This window comes from Scyliorhinus torazame, chromosome 15 (assembly GCF_047496885.1).
Source record: "Scyliorhinus torazame isolate Kashiwa2021f chromosome 15, sScyTor2.1, whole genome shotgun sequence".
In the NCBI taxonomy this organism is placed as follows: Eukaryota; Metazoa; Chordata; class Chondrichthyes; order Carcharhiniformes; family Scyliorhinidae; genus Scyliorhinus; species Scyliorhinus torazame.
In genome coordinates this window covers 175,225,424-175,252,971 of record NC_092721.1, presented here as the reverse complement: position 1 = coordinate 175,252,971, position 27,548 = coordinate 175,225,424, and the positions used below count along the sequence as shown (strand labels likewise).

Genomic DNA, 27,548 nt, shown 5'->3' with positions numbered 1-27,548 from the left:
TTTAAAAATTGGCTAGAGAGGAGGAAAGTTGTGCTTTTTAGGAAAGTCAAAATGCTCGATTCCATTTAGTAGTCTTGAACTGAACACATCAGATGATTTGGATTCAAAATTGACCAAATACGCATAAAATGTGCAAATGCATATTCTGCTGTTTTGCACAGCCACTGCCCTTCCTCCAGCCCAAACAAATGTAAGAAACAATTTAAATTGTTAACCAAGAAGACCAGATAGAGAGGGCATTTATCAATTGAAGGTAAGTACATAAAGGTGGAGGGCATTGATTGGATGGTTACCCGGGCGCATATAAAGTGACACTTACTGACATGACGAGTGGAGTCAGGTTATGGATTACCTGTATTGTTTCACATTAGCATAGTGGTTAGCACAGTTGCTTCACAGCTCCAGGGTCAATTCCTGGCTGGGGCACTGTCTGCGGAGTCTGCACGTTCTCCCCATGTCTGCGTGGCTTTCCTCCGGATGCTCCGGTTTCCTCCCACAGTCCAAAGATGTGTGGGTTAGGTGGATTGGACGTGGTAAATTGCCCTTCGTGTCTAAAAAATGTTAAGTGGGGGTTACTGGGTTACGGGGATAGGGTAGATACGTGGGCTTCAGTTGCTCTTTGTAAGGGTCGGTGCAGACTCAATTGGCCGAATGGCCTCCTGCACTGTAAATTCTATGATTCACGTTGAATGAATCTATCCCAAGTAGAGGCTGGCTTTGGATTTTTCCTTCGACTGGCTATCAGGAGCATAATGTAAATAACTGCCCCTATTTGTTGAAACAATTTCCACAAAATAGCTGCTAAATTTGAAACAATTTTTAAAAACTAGCTCCGAATGAAACATTTGTAGGCCCCAACACAAGTACAGCGACCTAGAAAGAGGAAATAAGACCTCAATATTGACAGTCTGTCCAAGTTTTTAAGCGCTGGTTACTGCCTTGCATTCCTCTCCTGACAATCAAAATTATTCTCATCTCACATTTTCTCTGCTACTGGCAGCTTACCATCTTTGCCATCCCAAGGCTCTACCAAATTAATTTGGATGAAAAGTCACCCACCTGAAGTCTTAACTCTTTCTTTCTCCACAAATTCTGCCTGACATGCTGAGTTTTCTCTCGTTGTATTCAGAACACAGGAACAGGAGTGTAGGCCATTCAGCCCGTCGAACCTGCTCTGCCATTTAATATGATCATGGTTGATCAGACACTTTAATGTTTCGACCCACACTATCCCCATAACCTTTTACGTTATTGTTAAAATCTATCAATCTCTGCTTTAAACACTCAAAATGACTGAGCTTCCTCAGCCCTATTGGGTAGAGAATTCCAAAGTTTCACTGCCACCTGTGTAAAGAAATTTCTCCTCACCTTGGACCTAAGTGGCTTCCCCCTTATTTTGAAATTGTTCCCCCTGGTTCTAGACTCCCCAGCCAAGGGAAACATCTCACCTGCATCTATCCTTTCTATTCCTTTATGTATTTTGAAGGTTTTAATGAGATCACCTCTCATTCTTTGAAACTCTAGAGAATACAGGCCCAGTTTGCCCAATTTCCCTCCATAAGACAGTCCCGCCATCCCTGGAGTAAGCCTGGATGAACCTTTGCTGCACTCCCTCGATGGCAGTAATATCTTTTCTGGGGTAAGGGGACCAAGACTGCACACTGTACTCCAGGTGCAGTCTAACCAAGCTCTTCTCCAATTGAAACAAGACTCAACTCCTTCTGCACTCAAATTTTCTTTTGATTAAAGTCTAACATTCCATTAGCTTTCCTAATAGCTTGCTGCACCTGCATGTTAGCCTTCAGTGACTGGTGGCTCCCAGATGACTAGAAGCCTCTGAGCATTTAAAGGACACACGCAGTGTGAGCAGCCAGAAGACTGTAAGTAGCACCAAAGCGGTGCATTTAAAAGACAGACTTCAGCAATGGCGGTCTGAGCCAGGCCACCAAGTTCCAGAGGGGGACGCCTGAAGTCCATGAACTTAGCCATGTACAGATTCCTCTGTACATTTACACTTCTAATTTCTTACCATTTAGGAAATACTCTAAACTGTGTTTCTACCAAAATGTTGGCACTAGTCTTCATTCCTTGTAGATAGTAATTTCTTCCAGAAGCATCTGTGTCCAAAATCTGTAACAAAGCAGCTCTGAAGTTGGCACAAAACAACTCTGAAACGAGCAATTGCCACTTACGTCATCATGGTCAATATGCCAGAAGCTCCGGGTTCAATGGCTATGGAAGGTGTGCGAATAACATGGCCAAAACGGTTGGTTATCAGCCTGTAAGTCCTTCCAGCATGCCTAATGCCAGGCAGTAAGTGTGGGAGAGTTTCCTGGTCAGCCATACTGAAGGCAACAGCAAACCCACTGCAGTCCTTTGCCAAACACAATCATCGATAAATCCAACAGAAGCCCATGATCACCAATGCTCTCTTAGGGCATGCTACCTGAATAAGCACACGTCAATAGGGGCATCATAGTTTTTGGAATATCTTAAAAGGTGGGACATCCATCAAGCTCATTTTTGCCACTGAGTAGCTTCCGTTGTGACATTCATTGCAGCCAGTTTTGCTCTTTCCCACCTGTCTGTTCTTTGACCTCAGATTACTTCAGAGGCTGTCTCTGTCCACTCAGGCTCTTAGTGTCCACACCATGAAGTGCAAAACTCCACCACGTGAATGTCACTGATACTACCACATATACATCAAAGCTATTACCAGTCAACTTGCTCATATTTGTTATAACTAGTCCATTGCATTTTTCGTCTCAGTCCATTGATTCCTTACTTTATCACAATTCCTTTTCTTAAAATATCCTTTGGTACAACAACTATAATTTGGACTATATGAATTTGAACTGTGAAACACATAGGTGTACAATTAGATCTGCCAAATTTGGTTTGTCCATTTTGAATTGTGTAACGCTATGGATGAATATTTGCAGGTATGTTTTTGACAGCTTGATTTTAAGCATATTGACGTGTAATCTTTGACAATACATGAATCTTTTCTGACAGATATTTACTTGCATGCTGATTTTCTGCAGTTTACAAAATTCAATTTATAATTCTCTTTGGGCTCTGTGGAGAAGTTACTGAAGGAACTTTTTATATTAAAAAAAAAAAGTCTAGCATTTTTAGTTCAAATGTGTTATGACTTGATGGTTTTCCTGCTAGCATAGCTTTTTTTGAAATGTGTTTTTTTTAACTTTTTCCTATCTCCCAAAGGTGTTTGCTCTTGTAGGGGCTTGATTTGGGCTCAGAATCCTCTTATGTTGCTTGGTTGTTTATTTTAAACAAAAGTTTATTGGAGGTAAATCAGTAAGTACAAAGACAAGAACAATCCAAGAACCATAACAACCAAAGCGTGATGCAGTAACATATAGAACAAAGAACAATACAGCACAGGAACAGGCCCTTCGGCCCTCCAAGCCTGCGCCGATAATGTCCTATCTAAACCCACTGCCGGTATCCTTCGATACCCTGTCTGTTCATGTACCCATCCGGATAAATCTTAAAGGTCGCTAACGTATCTGCCTCAATCACCGCACTTGGCAGTGCATTCCAGGCCATCACCACCTTCTGTGTATTTTTAAAAAAAACAACTTCCCCCACATCTCCACTGAACTTTCCCCCCTCATGTTGAACTTGTGCCCCCTTGTAATTGTCATTTCTGCCCTCGGAAAAAGCCTCCAACTGTTCACCCAATCCATACCCCTAATAATGTTATAAACTTCTATCAGGTCCCCCCTCACCTCGCATTTGTCCAGGTTAAATTCCATCTGCCATTTCTCTGCCCGATTTTGCAGCCTATCTATATCCTGTTGTATTCTCTGACAATCTTCCTCACTATCCGCAACTCCTGAAATCTTAGTATCATCTGCAAACTTGCTAATCAGACCCGCTATGTTTTCTTTTATACTCAAAAGATTCATTCAAATTATAATATTATAACATGGTAAACCCGCCTACCTCCCAGAGATTTTTTAAAACCAAAGTATCCCTCAACCCGCCCTTCCCCAAATAAAAAAAACTTTGAATATATCCCTCAAACCGACCCCTCCCCCCTCTGACGTTTTAGTACTTCTCGAAATCAATGAACAGCTTCCATCTCACCAGATACCCAAATCCATCCCTCTAATGGTGACAAGTGGAGGAATTCAGCTAAGTCCTGCACCCAGATCCCAACACTTGGGCGGTTCTGCAGCCTGCCAATTCAGCATGATCCTCCTTTGGGCTAACAGGGAGGTGAATGCTACCATATTGGCTTCTTTCCCCACCAGAGCACGCAGATCGACGGGCACTCCGAAAATTGCTATCTACGGGGATGGAGTTGCCTCCAATCCCAATACAGTACATCTGTAACTCCCCTCCAGAAACCAACCAATTTCAGACAAGCCTAGAACATGTGGGTATGCCGGGGACCCAGCATACTGCACGGACTGGTCGTCTACTCAGGAGAAGAATCGTCTCATTCTAGCCGTCGTCATACGTGCTCTGTGTACCACTTTGAATTGGATGAGGCTAGGTCCGGCGCAAGACGAGGAAACATTTATCCTGTGCAAAAGCCTCTTTCCAAATCCCCCGTTCCTCCTCCCATTTTAGCCAAATGGCCTCCGTTGATACTTTCCTCCTTCTTGGTCAGAGCTGAGATCTTGCCTTTTCTAATCTCGTCCTCAGACTGGAGCTTATTCTGTAGACCCGGGGTGAGCAACATTATGAACAAACCCACCCCTTTTCTCAAAAGGTACCTGAACCCATTTCCATGAGCTAACTGGTGATCCTGCATCAGTTTTGACAAATCCGTAAACTTCTTTCCCAAGAACAAGTCCTCAAAGCATCTAATCCCCAGCCAGTCCCACTCCCTAAACCTAGCGTCAAGCTGGGGTAAATCTATGGTTATCACAAATTGGAGCCCTCCTAGTCAAGGCCTCTATCCCAAGTGCTGCCAGTACTGATTTCAGCGCAGAGATTACCACTGGATTTAAGCAAATAACTGTGGATGCAGCAATCTTTGACAAAGGGTCAGTGATTTGACCCAGCTTTAACTCAAAGGGTCATCTGACTCGAAACGTGAGCTCTCTTCTCTCTACAAATGCTGCCAGACCTGCTGAGAATTTCCAGCATTTTCTCTTTGGTTACCACTGGATTTGCTGAGTATCTGTTTGGCGAGACTGGCAGAGTCACTGAAACCTGTGCCCACCAGGTGGTCCCCTTACATGCGGCTTCCTCTGCTCTGATCCACATTGACCGTTGGTCCTCCATTCACTTCTGGACCTGACGATGTTTGCAGCCCAATAATAATTCTCTACATTCGGGTGCGCTAGTCCACTCCCTTGTCTCTCTCACTCTCTCGCTCACGGAAATTTCTCTTGGTTTGAGGAATCATCCCCACCTATACGAAGCTCAGGATCAGCTTGTTCAGCTTCTTAAAGAATGATTTGGACAGGAAGATTGGGAGACATTGGAATATAAACACACATTTCGGCAGAACCACCATTTTCACTGTCTGCACTCGCTCAGTCATGGACAGTGGCAACACATCCCATCTCTTAAAATCCTCTTTCATCTCCTCCACAATCCTTGTCAAATTTAGCTTGTGGAGTTGGGCCCAATCTCATGCTGCATATATCCCCAGATATCGGAAACTTGCTCACTTAAGCTACTCTCCTACCCCTGGGCACCCCGACTCGCCCCTTGCCGCAAGGCAAAATACTTAGAGCTAACCCTATTAGTCAGAATGCTTGCCTTCGGGGCCTTGTACAATAATATGACCAAGTCTACAAACCCCCATCCAAATATAAACCGTTCCAGTACATCAAATAGGTATGCTCATTCCACACGGCCGAACGCCACCTCCGCATCCATCGATACCCCAGTAGACATCATAATTACATCCAATAGCCTCCGTATATTAGTCGCTAAAAGTCTACCCTTCAAGAACCTTGTCTGGTCTTCCCAACCACACCTGGCACACAGTGTGCACCCAAAAGTTTGGCCGGAAGTTTCGCATCCACATCTAATAAGATCGGTCGGTAAGACCCACATTGTTCAGTGTCTTAGTCCATTTTTAATAAATGTTTTTTTATTGGGTATTGTCTTGGTCCTTCTTTAGAATAACTGAGATGGGTGCTTGTGACAACATGGGGAGAGGGCTCCCTTCCCTCGAGCTTCGTTGTACACCCCCCACCAACCTTCCCTCAAGCTTCGTTGTACCCACCCCACCACCAACAAGGAACCCAGCAGCGAACCAAATCGCTTGTAGAATTCCACAGGAAATCTGTCTGGGCCCGAGGCTTTGCCGGTCTGCATTGACCCCACACAGTCTATCATCTCCCATGGGTCTATTGGAGCCCTCAACCCTTGCGCTCTTGCCTGACCTACCCTCGGAAATTCCGACCTATCCTCGGAACTTCCAAGCTATCCAAAAATATTTGTCTCCTCGGAGGAAGCTCCGACCGATATAATCTCTGATTTAAAAAGTCTCAAAAATCCATTGATCTCCTGGGCAGCATGGTGGCTCAGTGGCTAGTACTGCTGCCTCACAGCGCCGAGGTCCCAGGTTCGATCCCGGATCTGAGTCACTGTCCGTGTGGATTTTGCACATTCTCCCAGTGTTTGCGTGGGTTTTGCCCCACAACCCAAAGATGTGCAGGCTAGGTGGATTGGCCATGCTAAATTGCCCCTTAATTGGAAAAAATTAATTGGGTACTCTAAATTTAAAAAAAAAAACCATTGATCACCTCTGGATCTGTTGCCTCTTTGCCCCCTTCATCTCTCAGCCTACCTATATCTCTTGCCACTGCCTGTTTCCTCAATTGGTGAGCAAGCATCCTGCTAGCCTTCTCCCCATAGTCATTTACCACCTGGCTTTATGAAGTTGCCTTACTGTCTTTTCGGTGGAAGCCAGTTTAAACTCTACCTGGAGCCTCTGTCGCTCCTTAAGTAGCGCTGCCTCAGGTGAATCCGAATATTTATGATCCAACTTCCAAAATTGCCTCCAGCAGCCTAGACTGTTCTGCCCACTCTACCCTCAGCCTGTGCGTACAGATTGAGATGAACTCTCCCCTAATCACCGCTAACAATGACTCCCACATCATACCGGCGGGAACCTCACCTGTGTCAAGAACAAAGAACAGTACAGGAACAGCCCTTCGGCCCTCCAAGCCTATGCTGATCACGTGTCCTATCTAGACCAACCTGTATCCTTCTATACCCAATCTGTTCATGTGTCTATCCAGATGTCTTAAAGGTCGCTAACATATCTGCCTCAGCCACCTCACATGGCAGTGCATTCCAGGCCACCATCACCCTCTATAAAAAAAAAAGTTCCCTCGCACACCTCCACTGAACCCCCCCCCCCCCCCCCCAGAAAAAGCCTCCCAACTGTTCACCCTATATATACCCCTCAATTTTATAAGCTTCTATCAGGTCGCCCCTCTGCCTTCATCTTTGTGGGAGAACAATCCCAGTTTATTCAATCTCTCCTCATAGCTAATACCCGTCATACCAGGCAACATCCTGGTAAACCTTTTCTGTACTCTCTCCAAAGGCTCCATGTCCTTCTGGTAGGGTATGGACCAGAATGGACACAGTATTCTGAATCTGGCGTTCTAAATAAGTGTGACATAATTTGCGAACTTTTATACTCTATACCCCGTCCCCATGAAGGCAAGCATGCCATCTGCTTTCTTTACCACCATTTCCACCTGTGCTGCCACTTTTAAGAATCTGTGGACTTGCATGCCCAGATCTCTCTGTGTCTATGCTCCTGATGCTTCCACCATTTATTTTATATCTCCCACCTGAATTGGATTTACCAAAATGCATCACCTCGCATTTGTCTGGTTAAATTCCATCTGCCATTTCTCCGCCCAATTTTGCAGCCTATCTATAATCCTGCCGTATTTTCTGACAATCGTCATCACTATCCCCAATTCCTGCAATCTTGGTATCACCCACAAACTTGCTAATCAGACCAGCTACATTTTCTTCAAAGCCATTTATTTATTTATTTTTTAAAAAATAAATTGGAGTACCCAATTAATTTTTGCAATTGATGGACAATTTAGCATGGCCAATCCACCTATCCTGCACATCTTTGGGTTGTGGGGGCGTAATCCACGCAAACACTGGAGAGAATGTGCAAACTCCACAAGGTCAGTGACCCAGGGCCATGATCGAGCCTGGGACCTCGTTGCCGTGAGACAGCTGTGCTAACCACTGCGCCACCGTGCTGCCCTTTTCCAAGCCATTTATGTTATATATTACAAACAGCAGAGGTCCCAGTAATGATCCTTGTGGAACACCACTAGTTAGAGACCTCCATTCGGAAAAACACCCGTCCGCTGTTACTCTGTTTTCTATGGCCAAGCCAGTTCTGAATCCCGTGTTCTGGGCCACATAATTCTGAATAAACCCCTCAATCCCCTATGTCTGAAAGAAGATCTATATCCAGTCTCCACCGGGGCCTTTGTGGGGACGCCCTCTCTGCCTTTAGATCTAACCAGTGTGGTGCGTGATCAGACACTACAATCGCCGATTATTCCACCCCAGCCACTCATGTCATCAATGTCTTGTCCAGAACAAAAAACTCTATCCGGGAATAACCCTTATGGACATGAGAAAAGGAGGAGAACTCCCTTGACCTGGGTGCCTCAGCGTCACAAATCCCCACACATTCTCCTGGTCCAGAGCACACATGTTCTAACTCCGGGTCTAGCAAAGATTCCAAGAATAAATCTGAGAGTTTCCAAATCCAAGATGAACGCCAAAACCTGTCTTATGAAGTCTCCCATCATCCCAGTTCAGGACGTAGATGTTGCCCAGCACCACCGGAAACCCTCCCAGTGATGAGCACAAATCTACAACCTGTGAAAGCCACCTTCTTGCTGACCAACGCAGCCACCCCTCTTGTCGTCTTGCCAAGCCCTAAATGAAAGACTTGACTCACCCAGCCCCTCCTTGGTCTTGTCTGGTCCGCCTTTTTTTCCTGTAGAAATATTAAGTCTGCCTTTAAGTTATTCAAATGCGCGAACATGCGCAGCCTCTTTACAGGTGTATTTAGTCCCCCAGACGTTCCAAGTCACCATCGAGTACCCCCCTTAAATCAGCCATATTTCTGTATGAGCCGATTAACCCCGGTCTTTGTTTCACGCCTCCGTATGGTGTCCACTGCCATCGACTCATACCCAAACGGCACACTAACATCAGCCCTCCCACCCTACCCCTCTCTCTCCATCTCCATTTCGTCCCCCACATCTCTTCCGTTTACTAGCTTTCCCGCCAGAGTGGTGGCCCCCACACAAGGCCGACACCTTCCCTGGTCCTGTGCACCCAACACATCATAAACTCTATCCCGCCCTCTACATCTACCCCAGAATCCAGAACAAACAACTTCTAACATTAACAAAAAAACAGGGAGGAGAATAATAGAAAAAGAGAAACACGAATAAACAACTGCCGAATTATCAAAACACAATTCAAACCCAGTACAACATATTTACAAACTCCCGATCCCTGGTCACATAGAAACTTGCTTCTTCTGGGGAGTCCAAGTAATGCCCCTGATTTCATAACGTGATCCATAGATGAACTGGATAGGATACCCCGAATTTCACACCTTGCGTAGGATCACCGTGGCCCTATTGAATCCGGCCAGTCGCTTAGCCAGCTCCGTGCCCCAACCTGGGAGACTCTGATCACGCTACTTCCCATGTACTCTTCTCCTTGTCCATGAATTGGTGCAGACGCACCACCAACACCCTCTGCTGCTCATCTGCCTTCAGCTTCCTTCTTGGCGCTCTATGCGATCGGTTGACCTCGAGGGACGATCAAAGGCTCTCTTTCCCCCATCAATTTCTTCAACATCCGTGCAGCGTATTCAGTGGCCTGCGAACCCTCAATCCCCTCCGGCAGCCCCACTATACGAAGGTTTGGGAGTTGTTCGCAGTTTTCAAGTTCGTTCTCCTTGTCGGAGGCCGTTTCTTATGGCCATCAGTCACCAAGGTAAGTTCCGCTTCTAACGAGGCCAGCCAGTTCTCGTGGTTGGCCATGGACTCCTCCATTGTCTTCAAATTTCTGTTTTATTCCTTCCACAGCCACCTGGATCGGGCCTGTGACTCTGGCCAGGTTTTCAGAAGTTTCCAACCTCTGCTTTTTAAATTGAAGCATTAGGAAGTCCACTATCTGATCGGTGGACCATAGCGTCGGACGCCGACTCCGACCGCGTTCTCCAAGGCTTCGCGGGCTGCTTACAGCCACTTTTTTTTAACCGCTATTCTTGGGAGGGTGAGTGCTGGACATAACTAAAACAGAGCCACCTTCGCCTTTTGAAGTTTGCAAAGCATTCCAGCTGTGTTCAGCTGTCTGATCGGGATTACCAGGCCGAAATATACTTCTCCGTGTGGGAGCCGCCAAGTTCGCGGCCGCCTATAACATGGTCACTACCGGAAATCTTGCTTATCTGGTTTTTAATCCTTGGTTAGGCAGTTTAATCATAGTGAACCTCTTTCCCAGAACCGATTCTATTGTCACCCATATGTTTTGTTGCTGAGGCCAGTAAGGTGATTGCGACTGCAGCTGTAATCAGCTAATTAAACATAAAACCTGACATTGAAATTAACACCTTGTCTGTATTGTTTGACATTAGACCATTTCCCTTTAAAAGTGGGGAAAAATACATTGTATCCTGCATTGCAATTTTTTTCCCATCTGGCTTTCTTTCAACTTGAACAAGATCAATATCCTTTATTTTCTTCTTGTCACATTTTGATATATTTATAACTCCAAAGTGAACATTATAATCCATTTAGCTTGTGTTACTTTGCAACAAAAACATTATTGTAAGGTGAATAATCTTTTTTGAATCAAATTTTGCCATACTGCAGTGGAAACTGATTTCTGCTTTTCTTCAGCCATTGATGACAGATAACATTGAACCCGGAACTGTTGTCAGCAGTTTTCTTGATTAACAGTATTGCTCATTCAACTACTTGCTGTAACATGCACCTACCTGCATTGATATAACAGGTTAAGTCTCCAGCCTCTAATGTCCTTAATTACATGGGGTTTGTTATCTTCCTTGCATTGTCTCAGTTTTCACACAGCAAGATCTGCCAATGTGATGCAGAGCTTATTTAGTTTTTTGTTGATAATTGTGAGGGTTAGGATACGAGCAGAACTTTATATTCTTTGGATCGTGCACTTGTGTCATTACATCCATCTGATGGATGCTAAGGATCATTGTGAACGCTTCCTGAGAGTTCATACTCCACAGCAGGTACTGAATGTTGATGTTGAGAGCGTAGATGTTAATATGGTAAAGAGCAGATGCAACTCTACTTTCACGGCTTAATATTTGGTAATTATTATTAGTTCTGTCTAGTTTCAGATTGAATCAGCTCATGCAATTTATTAATGTTTGTCTTGTTAAATCCATCAAAGTTTTAATTTTGGTGGTATCTGCTTTAACTGCTGTAATTGACTAATCTCTGTAGACATCCAAAAACCTGTCAATGAAATTAAATTGCAAATTTGAAAAAGGTGAGCTGGATTAAAATGCTGGAAACAGGTGTGCTTTTTAAATGTCTGATGCTTTTTCCTGAAAATGCTCAAAACCTTTAGACTATCAAGATTTCAGCGTAAACTGCTCTGCTTCCCAAAAGCCTTCCATTTGGTCACTGGCTGTGTAGCATTTTGTCAGAAAGGGGAGAACTAGTTTAGTTCAAAATAACTGTTCCAAGAACAGTCCAGGAAAGTTCTCGAGTCCAAGAACAGTTCCAAGAAACTGGTGACAGACTGAAATTATAAAGCTGAGGAGTGAGGACCACACTTGACCACCAAATACAATTATAGTTTTGCATGTGCTTTTTTTAGAATGGATTACTCTGAGGACTCTACAGACCAATAAATGCATTTTCTCCCAATAGAAAAACAACCATCTGAAAAACAATTATTGCAGTTTCATACATGCCCCAATAAATGTAGGTTTGATAAATTGAGCAAATTATATTATCTTTTTGTTTTTGTACTATAGTCATTAATTTGCTCCGTGCCAATCCCTATCCATTTATAGTTTCAGCATTGAAAGCAGAAGAAAAACCTTTTTTTTAATGCACAGATGAGTATTAGAGAAAAGTTAAGCAATCACCTTGTGAATTTCAGCTGAAGTTAAGCTAGCATCCTAGTCAGCAACAAGTGTAATTTTCGCCTGTTTCTTCAGAAGTCTGAACAAAACTATGAATGTTCCATTTCTGTTAAACCATAGTTTTCGCTGAGGCTATCCTTTCTCGTTCTTTGATACAGTTGACCACACTTTCAACTATTCTTACCTATCTAGTCATGGCCAAAGATTAACCTGCAATGACTTATTTTCCCTTTTGCTCATGGTTACCTTGGTTGTCCTTGAAGGAATTATCCTTGCTTCACAATTTTGCATCTACGTGCTGCCCCTCAGTGACATCATCCAAAAACATATCAGCTGTGTAGTTATGCTGGCAACACTCCTCCATTTCCATTGTCTATAAATTATCAGACTGCTAGTCTGACATCCAGTACTGGATGAGCAGTAATTCACCAATTAAATATCGAAATGCTGAAACTATTGTCTTCATAGAGCCCCTACAGTGTAGAAGGAGGCCATTCGGCTCAACAAGCCCACACATCTTCAGAAGGAGCACCTTACCCACACCCCCACCCTATCCCCATAACCCCACCTAACCTAAGTTGCAACTTAGCATGGCCAATCCAGCCTGCACATCTTTGGGCTGTGGGAGGAAACTGGATCACTTGGAGGACACCCACGCAGGCACAAGAAGAACATGCAAATTCCACAATCACCCAAGGCCAGAATTGAACCCGGGCCCCTGGCGCTGTGCAGCAGCAGTGCTAAACACTCTGCCACTGTGCCGCAGTCTTCAATCCCTGCCACAAACTTCCCTCCCCGGCAGAGCTAAAATGGCCACAACCTTCAGTGTCATATTGCACCATCACCTAAGGCTTCCAATTTCCATCTTGGCAACCCCCTCCCCCCTTTGGATTCTGCCCAACCTCAGGCCAACTGTTGCTGAAACTTTCATCCGTGCCTGCGAACTCGCCCATCAACCCTGTGCATGCTCGCCTAACTTGGCTCTTGGTTAAGCAACGTCTTGATTATCCTCATCCTTGTTTTTGAATTCCTCCTATAGCCTCTATCTCCACAATTTCTAACTTCTCCCAGCTGTTTAAAAAAGGAGGTCGGCAGAAAGCGGGTAATTATAGGCCGGTAAGCTTAACTTCGGTTGTAGGGAAAATGCTGGAATCTATCATTGAGGAAATAACGGGGCACCTGGAGGGAAATTGTCCCATTGGGCAGACGCAGCAAGGGTTCATAAAGGGTAGGTCGTGTCTGACTAATTTGGTAGAATTCTTTGAGGCCGTTACCAGTGCAGTTGATAACAGGGAGCCAATGGATGTGGTATATCTGGATTTCCAGAAAGCTTTTGACAAGGTGCCACACAAAAGGTTGCTGCATAAACTAAAGATGCATGGCATTGAGGGTAAAGTGGTAGCATGGGTAGAGGATTGGTTAACTAACAGAAAGCAGAGAGTGGGGATAAATGGGTGTTTCTCTGGTTGGCAACCTGTAACTAGTGGGGTCCCTCAAGGATCAGTGTTGGGCCTGCAGTTGTTCACAATTTACATAGATGATTTGGAGTTGGGGACCAAGTGCAATGTGGCAAAGTTTGCAGACGACACTAAGATGAGTGGTAAAGCAAAAAGTGCAGAGGATACTGGAAGTCTGCAGAAGGATTTGGATAGGTTAGGTGAATGGGCTAGGGTCTGGCAGATGGAATTCAATGTTGCCAAGTGTGAGGCTATCCATTTTGGGAGGAATAACAGCAGAATGGATTATTATTTAAATGGTAAGATGTTAAAACATGCTGCTGTGCAGAGGGACCTGGGTGTGCTGGTGCACGAGTCGCAAAAAGTTGGTGTGCAGGTGCAACAGGTGATTAAGAAGGCTAATCGAGTTTTGTCTTTCATTGCTAGAGGGATGAAGTTCAAGACTAGGGAGGTTATGCTGCAATTGTATAAGGTGTTGGTGAGGCCACATCTGGAGTATGGTGTTCAGTTTTGGTCTCCTTACCTGAGAAAGGACATATTGGCACTGGAGGGAGTGCAGAGGAGATTCACTAGGTTGATTCCAGAGTTGAGGGGATTAGATTATGACGAGAGGTTGAGTAGACTGGGACTGTACTCATTGGAGTTTAGAAGGATGCGCGGGGATCTTATTGAAACATATAAAATTATGAAGGGAATAGATAGGATAGATGCGGGCAGGTTTCCACTGGTTGGGGAAGGCAGAACTCGGGGGCATAGCCTCACAATAAGGGGAAGTCGATTTAGGAACAAGTTTAGGAGGAACTTCTTCACCCAAAGGGTTGTGAATCTCTGGAATTCCTTGCCCAGTGAAGCAGTTGAGGCTCCCTCTTTAAACGTTTTTAAGAAAAAGGTAGATACCTTTCTAAAGAATAAAGGGATTCGGGGATATGGTGTACGGGCCGGAGAGTGGAGCTGAGTCCACAAAGATCAGCCATGATCTCATTGAATGGCGGAGCAGGCTCGAGGGGCCAGATGGCCTACTCCTGTTCCTAGTTCTTATGTTCACACCTCTAAATCTGGTGTCATGAGCATCCATGATTTTAGTTGCTCTTCCAACTTTTGAAAAATTCTTACATAGGATATGGACGTTGTCCATCCCCAATTGAGTGGGTTACCAGATCATTTCAGTGGGTGTCATTTTCAGCACCACTGCAGGAGTTCCTCATGGGAGGGTCCAAGGCCCAATCATCGTCAGGCATTTCATCAATGACCTCCCTTCCATCATAAGGTCAGAAGTGGGGATGTTCACAGATGACTTCACAATGCTCGGAACCATTTGCGGTGACTCAGATACTGAAGCAGTTCAAATACTGCAAGACCTGGACAATATCAAGGCTTGGGCTGACAAGTGGCAAGTTACATTTGCGCCACGCAAGGACCATCTCTACACGAGCGGATCTAACTGTAGCCCCTTGACATTCAATGGCATTACTGTCGTTGAATCCCCCACAATCAACATCGAGGGAGGGTTACCATTGACCAGAACAGATCAAAGCCGGAACCCTATGGTGAGAACCTGCCCCCCCCCCCCACCCCCCCTGTCCACCATCTACAAGTTGCTTGCCTCAATGAGTGCAGTTCCAACAACACTCAAGAAACTCGATACCAGAGTAGCGCAGTGGTAGCACTGCAGTCTCATGGCGCCGAGGTCCTAGGTTCGATCCCGGCTCTGGGTCACTGTCCATGTGGAGTTTGCACGTTCTCCCCATGTTTGTGTGGGTTTCGCCCCCGCAACCCAAAGATGTGCAAGGTAGGTGGATTGGCCACGTTAAATTGCCCCTTAATTGGGAAAAAATGAATTGGGTACTCTAAATTTATTTTTTTTAAAAAAGAAGCTCTATACCATCCAGGACAAAGCCTGCTTGATTGCTCCCTGCTCCACAAACCTTCAAACCCTCTACTACCAACGAACAGTGACAGCTGTGTATACCATCTGCAAGATGCACTGCAGTAACTTGGCAAGATTCCTTAAGCAGCACCTTCCAAGCCCACAACCTCTACCATATAGAAGGACACGAGCAGCAGATACTTGGTAACCCCACCACCTGGAGGTTCCCCTCCAAGTCACTCACCTCCCTGACTTGGAAATATATCGCCATCCATTCACTGTTGCTGGGTCAAAATCCTGGAACTCTTTCCCTAACAGCACAGTGGATCTACCTATACTGTGGCACTGCAGCGGTTCAAGAGGCAACTCGCTGCCTCCTTCTGAAGGGCAACTAGGGATAGGCAATAAATGCTGGACTAACCAGCAACGCCCACATCCTGCAAATGAATTTTTAGTAAAAGGGCATTTAGAACCCACCACAATGCTGTGGATCGGGAGTCACATAGACCAGACCAGGTAAGGATGGCAGATTTCCTTGGATTGGGTTTGTTTGTCACGTGTACCGAGGTACAGTGAAAAGAATTCTGCGTGCAGCTCTTACAGATCATTCTATACATGAAAAGAAAATACATAATGGGACAAACATAAAAAATACAATGTAAATATATAGACACAGGCATCGGGTAAAGCATACAGAAGTGTAGTACTACTCGGTAGAGAAGATGTGTGAAGAGATCAGATCAGTCCATAAGGGTCCTTAGATACATCAGTAAGAAGTCTTACAACACTAGGTTAAAGTCCAACAGGTTTGTTTCGAATCACTAGCTTTCAGAGCACAGCTCCATCATCAGGTGAGTGAAGAGGTGGGTTCCACATCCACCTATTTAGACAAAGTCAATGATGCAAGATGATACTTTGAATGCGAGTATTTGGAGGTAATTAAGTCTTGGTCCAGGCAGAGCGACTGGAGAGTGTGATAATCGCAGGTTAGAGGTGTGAATTGTCTCAAGCCAGGATAGTTGGTAGGATTTTGCTAGCTCAGGCCAAATGGTGGGGGGGGTGAATGTAATGAGACATGAATCCAAGGTCCCGGTTGAGGCCATACACCTGCGTGCAGCATCGCCAAATCATAAATACATCAGAGTATTGAGATGTGAGATGCTGTTTACTTTGATAGATATTGCTTAACTTGGAACTCACTCCCTAATAGACCTGTGGCTGAACTACACCAAATAGACTGCAGGAGTTCAAGCATGATAGATAAAATTTTGGACGTGCTGTTCTTGTTTGTGTTGAGTACAATTGAGAGGTGTCAAAGTATCCTGATAGACACCCTACAAGGTCAGAGACAATGTGGTGACTTAGGAGCATCTGCTGGTCATTGACACCAACAGGCTGGTGAGGAAAGGTTAAAGGAATCAGGAAATGCTATATTCAGATACAAGATCATATTGGGTGTCTCGAAGAATATTAAATTGGCAAAAATATTATAATTGTGCTTTTGTAATTGATGGCTTGTGTATTTTGCTGGAACTAAATCAGTTTTTTATTACTCTCCTATCACCACCCCTATCCCACAGGCAACCATTGGAATAGACTTTTTGTCAAAAACTATGTATTTGGAAGATCGAACAGTAAGTAACTTGAACATTATTTTGCTTCAAATTTTAGGACTAATTTTGAAAATTGGCTAATATTTCGGGAAAGTGAAGACATGATCAAAAAAGATCATGTACTAATTAAGCAAGGGGATAATAGTGCTGGAGAAATAAGTAATTGTATAAAGTGTCTTGATGTTGCGTCAGGGTGGTTTTCCTATTTTTAGAAAATCCTGTTTTAAAGCTAGCAATAAATCTCGGCTGTATTGAAACAAACTTGTTTTGGTCCTTCCTTTTCTTTCCAGTAGCTATTGCATGTGGAACGTTTTGTCCCCTGTGTAGGTGTAGTAACTGGCAACTGCTAGAAACTGCCTGCACTGCAATTTCTGCCAAAGGAAAAATGGTACTCTGGGGCGAGGCTGGTGCACTTTGTACTAAGCTTTGTCCAGCATTCAAGTGTGGGCACGTTGTTAGTTTCATTTCAATTACGGGCAGAGTAGAGGCCCACTTGGTGCATTCAGAGTGGATCTTTGAGCTAGGAATTCTGCCATGCCAGGCCTCCCAAGAGTCTGTTTTTATACTTCAATAAATGGGCAAGTCTCCTTGTAATACCTCCTTGAGTTGTTACAACTTTTATAAACTATTTGAAAATGTGTTGACAAGACAGAAGAGTGCATATTCTTGCCTCTCTGTGGCCTCCTAAAATAAATAAAATTAGGTGTTCTTTTGTGCAGTTTTGTTTTGCTATTATGGTATTTGGGTGATGGATTCAAAAGTCTTCATCTTCGACATCTTTGTTAATTTTGGTCAGGTCGTACCCCCATAGAATGTTTTCTACTGAAATGCACAGGTCATCCCCCCCCATATGTTTAGTGCATCACCACAATTGTTGTCCATAGACATAAAAGTTTTCGATGTCAAAAGCAAGATATATTATTTCTAAGTATTGTATAAATTTCTCGGATTATAGTTATGTAAAAGTATTAAGATGCTTAACAGTTCCTAATCTTGCATTGCTGATTACATTTTGTTCCTACTTGTATTAGATGATTTGTTTAGTGATTGTTGTCTTTGGCTTCCAGTTGAATCTGAGACCAGCAAATGCGGTGGTGTTTTTTCTCCACTATCTGTGCCACCTGACATTCCAAAACCTTAATATGAAGAGAAAGCTGATTGGTTGGCAAGTAGACTCCCGTAGAGGTGTTCCATGAAAAGTGCACCAGTTAATGGTGACTGACAATTAACTGTCAAGCATTGTTTGAAAATATAAACCAGGCAGCGTGTCTCTGATTGTTCATGGCATTGCCCTGTGGAATGAACCAGCATCTACCAATCAGAGTCCACTTGCCATCAAATCAGACTATTAAATGTTGTAATCTTTGCCAGCAGGATAATTTCTAACAACGTCCAGACTCTCTTGGAAATGTAAAGTGGACTTGCATTATTTTAAGAAGTAAAGAACCAAGTCAGAAAAGAGTGCACAGCCTAGCAAGATTCCATGCAATCATTTTGTGGCTTATGAGAAGGTGTCTCTGTCTTAGACTTACAGTTTCAGTTCAAGTCTCCTTAAATCTCATGGATTTCTTTATTATCAAGGTCAAGATCATTAGTTCCGTTACTTCTCAGGCTTGTCCTTGTTATAGTCCTGATCCTATGTCTCTATCTAACTTCTCTGCTATCTTGCCCATGCCATCCTTCCCATGTCCTCACCAAGCTTATCTTTGATACTCTCTTGATGCAATTTCCAATAAATTGCTGACCATGCCTGCTGACATTTGATGATTTTCTCTCCAAGCACTGTACCCCTTCCTTTCAAAAATGATGTCATCACCCCCTCCTCATCAAAAAACACACCTGTCTCTCTTGGCAAACTACAGAGCCATTTTTAATTTCTGTTTCAAAATTCATGCATGTATTTTTTTGCAGCCTCTGTTCCTGCCACATAGAATGATTACACTCCTAATCAAATCTATTAATACCATTCTCTTTGACTGTGGCCATCGTGCATTATCTAGACTTTTGTACAGCCGTTGACATGTTCGGCCAAATTAACCTCCTCAGCCCGTTTCCATTGTTCAACTCGGTCAGACATCTCGCATTTTTATCTATCTGACTGTCGTCAGTGCATCTCCAGTAATGGCTTCTGATGCCCTTGAACGTTTACCTTGAGTTGCTCCTTTCTTTGCCAACGTCCTGCCCTTGGTGACATTATCCACACTCATGGGCTTCCACAAGAAGGCTGAATAGATCCTCCCTACATCACCACCACCTCCATTAATTCTCCACTGTCCCATCTCTATTGGTTTCCAACATCCTTTCTTAAATGAACTGCAGTTTCTCCAAAAAGCATTTGGAAGATCAAAGTCATTGCTTTTGGCCGCTCCCGCACACAAGCCCTTTTCCTGCCCGTCTCTGGCTACATCAGGTATTTTGTGACCTCTGTGGGCTAAACAATCCCACACTGAACTATCACTCCCTTTTGCAATCATATATTATTCGCCTGTTTTTAACCATGGTAGTGTTTCTACTTCTGTCCCTACCTCCGTCCATGTGCATCTGTGGTTTTTGTCACATCCAAACTTGGATCATTCCAGTATTCGGTGCTGGCCTGCATCCCGCAGTTTAAAATGATCATGCTCTTGTTGGAATCCTTTCATGATCTTGCCCCATCCCATCTGCAACCACCTTCAGCCCTACAATCACTGCTGAACTCTAATTCTCCTCCTGGCTCCACCGTTGCTGGCTTTGTTTTCAGCTGCCTTGCTTCCTGCTTCTGAAATTCTTTCAACTCTCTCTCTCTCTCTCTCTCTCTCTCTCTCTCTCTCTCTCTCTCTCTCTCTCTCTCTCTCTCTCTCTCTCTACCATCCTCTTCTTTTAGACCTACTGGAAACCCACCTTTTTGATGACTTTTGGAAAAAATTAATAGCACCCCTTTTGTCTTCGTATATAGTTTTTGATTATGCTGTTACAAAGCTTTGGATGTTTCTTTAACAATAAAAGTCCCATTTAAATGCAAATTATGTAGCTGGATGTGAGGAAAATCTGCTCATTTATTGCTTCCACAGCTGCTTCCATGTTGGCAGAAACAAATCACCAACATCTAAATCAATTTGGCTTCAATTGATGTGTAAAAAGTCTGACCGTTGCTTTCAGCATAGTTTTTCCTTTGCGTTTGACTCTAATAAACACTGACCTATAATAAGAGGAGTTGGCTTTGACCAATAAGCCACCTACCAACTGAACTCCCTAGTGTAAGAGCTGGCCATGGCCTGTGACATGACTAACCATCTTTTATGAAATGCTTTCCAATGCTTGAATAAAAAATCTTTGGTATATGGATCCCTTTGTGCACAGTAATTTAGACCCCTTTTAGTTCTAGAACATTTTAATTTAGCTCCAGTAACTAACGCTACTGACCTTGTGCTACCCACTTGACTGAAGTAAGTTTGTTCTTCTCAGACAGCACAGTTATTTCCTCTGAGAGACATGGAATAAATTCTCTTCAGAAAGAGGAGAACGCAGCATTCCTCTTTTGATTCAGATGCTTTAATGGCTAATTCTTGCATGTCCACGTAGTTGGGACTGGGATTTGCCAGAGACCCTCTAAGACCTTCCTTAGTTACTATTGTGTGAGTCTTAATAGTCATTCGTGGCTATTCAACTACAGGAACTATCACAGCTGAGATGGATTCTTTTCTTACTACTGTAGGTACTTCCAGGAGTGACAGAACTGAAGCTGAGGCAGCCATTTGGACCAGTTTCCTTACAAAACTAGGAGAACTAAATTCAATAGTATCATTACTGCACTACCCTAGCTAAAATAATCTGATCTGTGCTAGGCAAGGTCTTGAAACTGATCCTGAGCCTCTGATGCTTATGCCTTAATATGCAGTGCAGGTGAACGTTTGAGCTTTGGCAGCTGACTCGCTGTATCTTACTTGCCAGTGACCTACTTCTGTTCCTACACCAGAGCTGCCATTTTTGTCATTGCATTCATTGCTTGTTCAGGAAGTGTGCTGAACTTTGCCTTTTCAACTTGATAATTAATTCAGTTTTACTGAATTAGTTTCTGGAGCCAATCATATTTGCAAGTCAAGTAATTCTTATTTCTTGGGTCATCCCGTTGAAAAACAATGCATCTTACACCATTCCATAATGGGACTGGGACCAACGTGACAAGTAAAAGCTCATTCTCCTTGCCGTGAGTTTCTTTATGTCCTGGCCAGTTCCCGGGAAAACCTGCATGCTTTTATGATTGCTTGACTGCTTTGGGTCAATATTTGTACGTGGTAATTTGAGGAAGAACTTGGGGAAATCTACTCCAGCTGCAGTCTTTATTATTCTTGGACTGAATTTCTAGATGGCGATTGAATGACTTTCAACTCGCCCCTTTTTATTCTGTCTGACTGTTTGAATGGTAGCAATCAAAACCAAAATTTAGAGTTTCTTATGGCCTCCAAAGAATGAAAACTTCTCTCCAGGCTTGGGATTGGACAAAATGTAGCATCATAACAATTTTTAAATATCACTAGATGAGTTTTCACCAGTCACTTTCCAAGAGCCGATACAGACTCGATGGATTGAATGGCCTCCCTCTGCACTGTAAATTCTATGATTATCTATGACTTCCCATCAGATGACTTTTATTTGTGGGAATTTTGAAAGCAAGAGGAAAGAAATAACTAGGAGATAATACCTATTGACCTATTTTGATGCTGTTATCTCCAAATATACAGCATTGTCACCTGGGGTTTTAGACATTGGAAATTTAGCTCTTTACTTCTTGAAGCTTTTACATAAGGTAGAAAACTGGAAATGTTTAAATTTGGTGATTACTTTGAGAATTCTGCATGGGGCAGTGAACCAAAATGTAGGGGTTTTTTTTGAATTGGGGTGAGGAAAGAAAGATAGGTTAGATTGAGTAGCAATAAGTTCAAATTTTACTTTTTTAAAAATGTGTGGAAAAATGAAGAAATGGAGTTCAGAGTTTTCTCTTTAAATGAAGTGGTGTAAAATCCTGAACTTGGAGTAACAGTTTCTAAAACTATATTTCAGTGTCACTGTGTAAAAATGCAATTTCCATTAAAGTGCAAATTTTTCAACTTCCAAAATGCTAGATGACAATGCTGCACTTTAGGTGATAATGGTATCAAAATAGCAGAATGGATATTGAGTTATACTGATCACGCTATATATCCAGGAAATGTTCACAGTTGCCAAAATGTGTTTTGCAGTTACATTTGAGTGCTTAAAACTTGGCACAATTGGAAACTGCACAGACCCCTTTTGTTCTGCAGCACTTTTTCTGAAGATGTTGCTGTATTTGCGTAAAGTAAAAGCATTCACACTTATTATCATATTGTTGCATCTAGACAAATCTGCTTTCCTATGGTCACATGTGGATATTAATGTTGATTAATAGGTCTGCGGTCTAAAGTACTATTTGGTCAGTATTTCTATACATTCGCAACAAAAATTGCATCACAAAATTATGCCACATTCTATTCTGGTAGCATAAACTCTCAGAATTTTGAAATGCCTGATTATTAACATATGCACTGTCACAGTATATCACTGTGCTTGTTTGCAATGACTCCTGTTTGAACAGTCTAGAAAGCTGTGCTGGAACTACTCCAAACCCAGATTATTCTGGATGGGGGGTGGGGGGGATTTGAACACTCATGGAAAGACGGGTTTGTTTTTTCATCTTTAACATTAAAAAAAAAACCTGCTTTTTATATAACTATCAGTGGAGTGGTTGCACCATCAGGTCCCAAAATGAGTTTCACACAGCCAGCGCTACTTGTTAAATCCAACATCAAGAACATCCAGTTGTGTTTGATCCATATTTCTGCTCTCCGTGATGTGTCCAATCCATTGACACAAATATAAAAGGCATCCTAAATTGGTATGGATTTTATTATTTGCAGATGACAGAACTATGGAATGGAGGTGATTCTAAACATTTTCCATCCATCGATATGTGACACCATACCACCTTGTGAGACATGAGGTTAACACTGATTTTATAATGGTTTTAACAGTTTACAGCCATTGCGTTTTTAGTCTCTGCATTAGCTTTTTTTTTTCACTTTTCTGTTGCTTTGTGTGTTTTAGTGCTTGCCATTGGCTTTGTTCTCTTTGACTTTTTTTCCCATCCTACAGATACGGCTTCAGCTCTGGGATACTGCAGGCCAAGAGCGTTTCCGTAGCCTTATTCCCAGTTACATCCGTGATTCAGCTGCAGCTGTAGTAGTTTACGATATCACAAGTAGGTATATAAAGTTTTGATGTTCAAAAGGGAACAGCCCTTGATGTTCTTATTCCTCCCTTTTCTTGCTGTTGTTTGCCTGATGACTAGGTGCGGTTGCAGTTATGGGACACAGCAGGTCAGGAGCGGTTCAGGAGCTTGATTCCTAGCTACATTCGTGACTCTACTGTTGCAGTTGTTGTCTATGATATTACAAGTGAGTGGGGCCTTTTGCTATTCTAACATTGGCTTATAATTGGCATGTGCATCCCCTGTTGTCACTTGCACTTTTGCATAACCTCCTCAATAGGCCTGTGAAGAAAATCTGGTTGTGTTTCTGTTGACCATAGTTATTTGTTTGGCCTTGGGTTAAACCAAATGGTGCCTGAATGTTGGGGGAGTGTTTCTACAATTTTCCAGTTGGTGTGTAGTCTCAACTTTTCCAAGTAAATACATTGCTATAACTTGGGATATGTTGCCTTAATAAAACACTTCAATTCTGCAAGCTATGTCTGATTATTTTGGAAGTGAAAGTTCTCTGGTCAAGTTCTGACATTATATACATTTTAAAGCATTTATTTTCAATTGACATCACTAGCAAGTCTAGCATTTATAGCCCCTGCTTTGAGTTGTTCTAGTCCACGTGCTGCTGGGAGTTCTGGGAATTTGACCCAGCAGTGATGGAGTGACCATATATGGCCAAGTTAGGATATAAACATACAAATATATAAATTAGAAGCCAAAGGAGGTTATTCAGCCCCTCCAACCTGCTCCACCATTTGATAAAATCATGACTGATTGTGGCCTCTACTTTTCTGACCTACCCTCTTGTCAATCAAGAATTTATCTAACTCGGCCATAAAAATATTCAATACCCTGCCTACACTGCTCTTGGGAGAAGAGAATTCCACAGACCAACCCTGAATCTCATCTCTCTTTTAAATGGGAGATCCCTTCGTTTTAAACTCTGTCCCCAAGCACTAGTCTCTCCTTCAAGGGGAAATATTCTCTCAAGGCCTCAGGATCTTGTGTTTCAATAAAATCACCGTTCATTCTTCTAAACTTGATGGATATAGGCTCAATCTGTCCAACCTTTCCTCACAAGATAACCCCCTCGTCCCAAGAATCAGTTGAGATAACCTTCTGCGAACAGCTTCTAATGCTATTAAACCCTGTCTCAAGTAAGATGGCCAAAACTCCATGCAGTGCTCACCAACGCGCTGTACAATTTCAGCAAAACGTCCTATTTTTATATATTCCATAACCCTTGTAATACGCAACATCACTTCAGTTGCTCCCTGATCACTTGTTGTACCTGCATAATAATGTTTTGTGATTCATGTTCCCAGATCCCCCTGTATTGTCACGTTTTACAGCCTTTATCCATTTAAATAATCTACAGCTTATCTATTCTTGCTGCCAAGGAGAACGTGTTCACATTATACTCCATCTGCCAGTTCTTTACCCACTCACTTAACCTACCTAAGTTTCTTTGCATTTCCCTCACAATTTACTTATCTATGTAACATCTGCAAATTTAACAACCATACATTCGGTCCCTTCATCCAAGTCATTGATATAGATTGTAAATAGTTGAAACCTCAACACTTTCGCCTCCCCCACTACCATTTCTTATCTCTACCCAAATGCATTATATATTTTGATATAGATCTAAGATCATCTCACCCGACTGTACGAATGTCATCCCACCACCTATTCCTAGCTTCCTGTCCTTCCGGAACATCAAGTACCCTTGAATATTCAGGTCCCAGCATTGGTCGCCATGTAGCCATGTCTCTGTAATGGCCATCCAATCATTTATTTTTATTTGAGCTGACAATCTGTTTTGTTACGAGCATTCAGATAACAAACTATTAGTTCTATATTTTCATAATTTTGTGAACTTATTTGCTGTTCTACTGTTAAGTTTGTATGCTCTGTTACTTCCTGCTACGTTTTGATTGTTATTACTGTTATTGTTACTTCGGGTAATAATCCAGAGATTATGCTTTTATTGTTCTGCTTTTTAATTTGGCCATTGCTAGTTGCTCATTCTACTTATGCAGAATCTCTTTCCTAGTCCTCTCTATGTTGTTGGTATCATCACGGGCCACAGTAACTGAATCCTCCTCCTCCCACTGCAAGTTCCCCTCCAGCCCAGAGCAGATGTCCTGAACCTACACACAAGGCAGACAGCAGTGTAAATCTGCCCTCCACTACAGAGAGAGAGCTGTGTTCACTGTGCCCTCCCACCAACTATCCTTTTCATAATACCACTACATTCCTACTTACTCTCCCCCCGCCCCCCTCATTGAATGACTTCCCGTACCACAGTGCCACGGACAGTTTGCTCATGGAATGAAAAATGAAATGAAAATCGCTTATTGTCACAAGTAGGCTTCAATTAAGTTACTGTGAAAAGCCCCTAGTCAGCACATTCCGGCGCCTGTTCAAGGAGGCCGGTACGGGAATTGAATCGTGCTGCTGGCCTGCCTTGGTCTGCTTTCAAAGCCAGCGATTTATTTTCCCCATATATCCTTTAGCCCACAGCATTGAGAGCAATTCTGATCAGTTGCTGCCCTAGCCCATCCAAAGGAACCTCAAACTCCTGAAACAGTTGGAAGGGCTGAGGTTGCCCAACTTCTCCCTTCTCTTTTTAAAAAAAAAAATATATTTTATTGAAAATTTTTTCCAAACAACAATTTTTCCCTCTTACAAAGCAAACGAAACAATAACAAAACAGAAATGTTTAACAATACACAGGTAACAAAACCCCATTGTCTATTGACCTAAACTAAACTAACCCCCCCCCCCCTCCCCCTGGGTTGCTGCTGCTGGTCAGCTGTCTTCCCTCTAACGTTCCCCTAGGTAGTCGAGAAATGGCTGCCACCGCCTGGTGAACCCTTGAGCCGATCCTCTCAGGGCAAACTTTATCTGCTCCAGTTTAATGAACCCCGCCATATCATTTACCCAGGCCTCCAGTCCGGGGGGTTTTGCCTCCTTCCACATGAGTAGGATCCTGCGCCGGGCTACTAGGGACGCAAAGGCCACGACATCGGCCTCTTTCGCCTCCTGCACTCCCGGCTCTTCCGCAACTCCAAATAGAGCTAACCCCCAGCCTGGTTTGACCCGGGCCTTCATCACCTGCGAAATCACTCCCGTCACTCCCTTCCAATACCCTTCCAGTGCCGGGCACGCCCAAAACATATGTGCGTGGTTTGCCGGGCTCCCGCCACACCTCCCACATTTGTCCTCCACTCCAAAGAACCTGCTCAATCTTGCCCCCGTTATGTGTGCTCTATGTAGCACCTTAAATTGAATCAGGCTAAGCCTGGCACATGAGGAAGAGGAATTTACCCTGCTTAGGGCATCAGCCCACATACCCTCCTCTATCTCCTCCCCTAATTCTTCTTCCCACTTTCCTTTTAGTTCGCCCACCGACTCCTCCCCCTCTTCCCTCATCTCTCTATAAATCTCTGACACCTTGCCCTCTCCGACCCACACCCCTGAAAGCACCCTTTCCTGTATCCCCTGTGTCGGGAGCAACGGCAATTCCCTCACCTGTTGTCTAGTAAACGCCCTCACCTGCATATATCGCAAGAAATTTCCCCGGGGCAACTTATACTTTTCCTCCAATGCTCCCAAGCTCGCAAAAGTCCCATCTATAAATAAATCTCCCACCTTCCTAATTCCCAACTGGTACCAGCTCTGAAATCCTCCATCCATTCTTCATGGGGCGAACCTATGGTTGTTCCTGATAGGGGACCCCACCAGTGCTCCCCGCATCCCTCTCTGTCGCCTCCACTGTCCCCAGATATTCAGTGTTGCTGCCACCACCGGGTTCGTGGTAAACCTTTTAGGTGAGAACGGTAGCGGCGCCGTCACCAGCGCCTCTAAACTCGTCCCTTTACAGGACTTTCTCTCCAGTCTTTTCCACGCCGCTCCCTCACCCTCCATCATCCATCTACGTATCATTGCCACATTGGCGGCCCAATAGTAATCACCCAAGTTCGGTAGTGCCAGTCCTCCTCTGTCCCTACTACGCTGAAGGAACCCCCTCCTCACTCTCGGAACTTTCCCTGCCCACACGAAGCTCGTGATGCTCCTATCTATTTTATTAAAAAAGGTCTTGGTGATTAGTATAGGGAGACATTGAAATACAAATAAGAACCTCGGGAGGACCATCATCTTAATTGCTTGCACCCTGCCTGCCAGCGATAGAGGCTGCATG

The 27,548-nt window shown here is 43.5% G+C and overlaps 1 protein-coding gene across 2 annotated transcripts in view; it reads left to right on the top strand.

Moving 5' to 3' along the window:
* rab6a (RAB6A, member RAS oncogene family) overlaps nucleotides 1-27,548 on the top strand; it is a 108,615-nt gene that overhangs the window by 39,099 nt on the left and 41,968 nt on the right. The window contains exons 3-4 of one of the 2 annotated variants that reach the window (XM_072477135.1): nucleotides 17,050-17,103; nucleotides 23,233-23,338. In XM_072477135.1, the coding sequence (XP_072333236.1) occupies nucleotides 17,050-17,103; nucleotides 23,233-23,338 (160 nt within the window). Of the gene's footprint in view, nucleotides 1-17,049; nucleotides 17,104-23,232; nucleotides 23,339-23,428; nucleotides 23,535-27,548 lie in introns of both variants that reach the window. The other variant, XM_072477134.1, reaches the window with a different exon arrangement.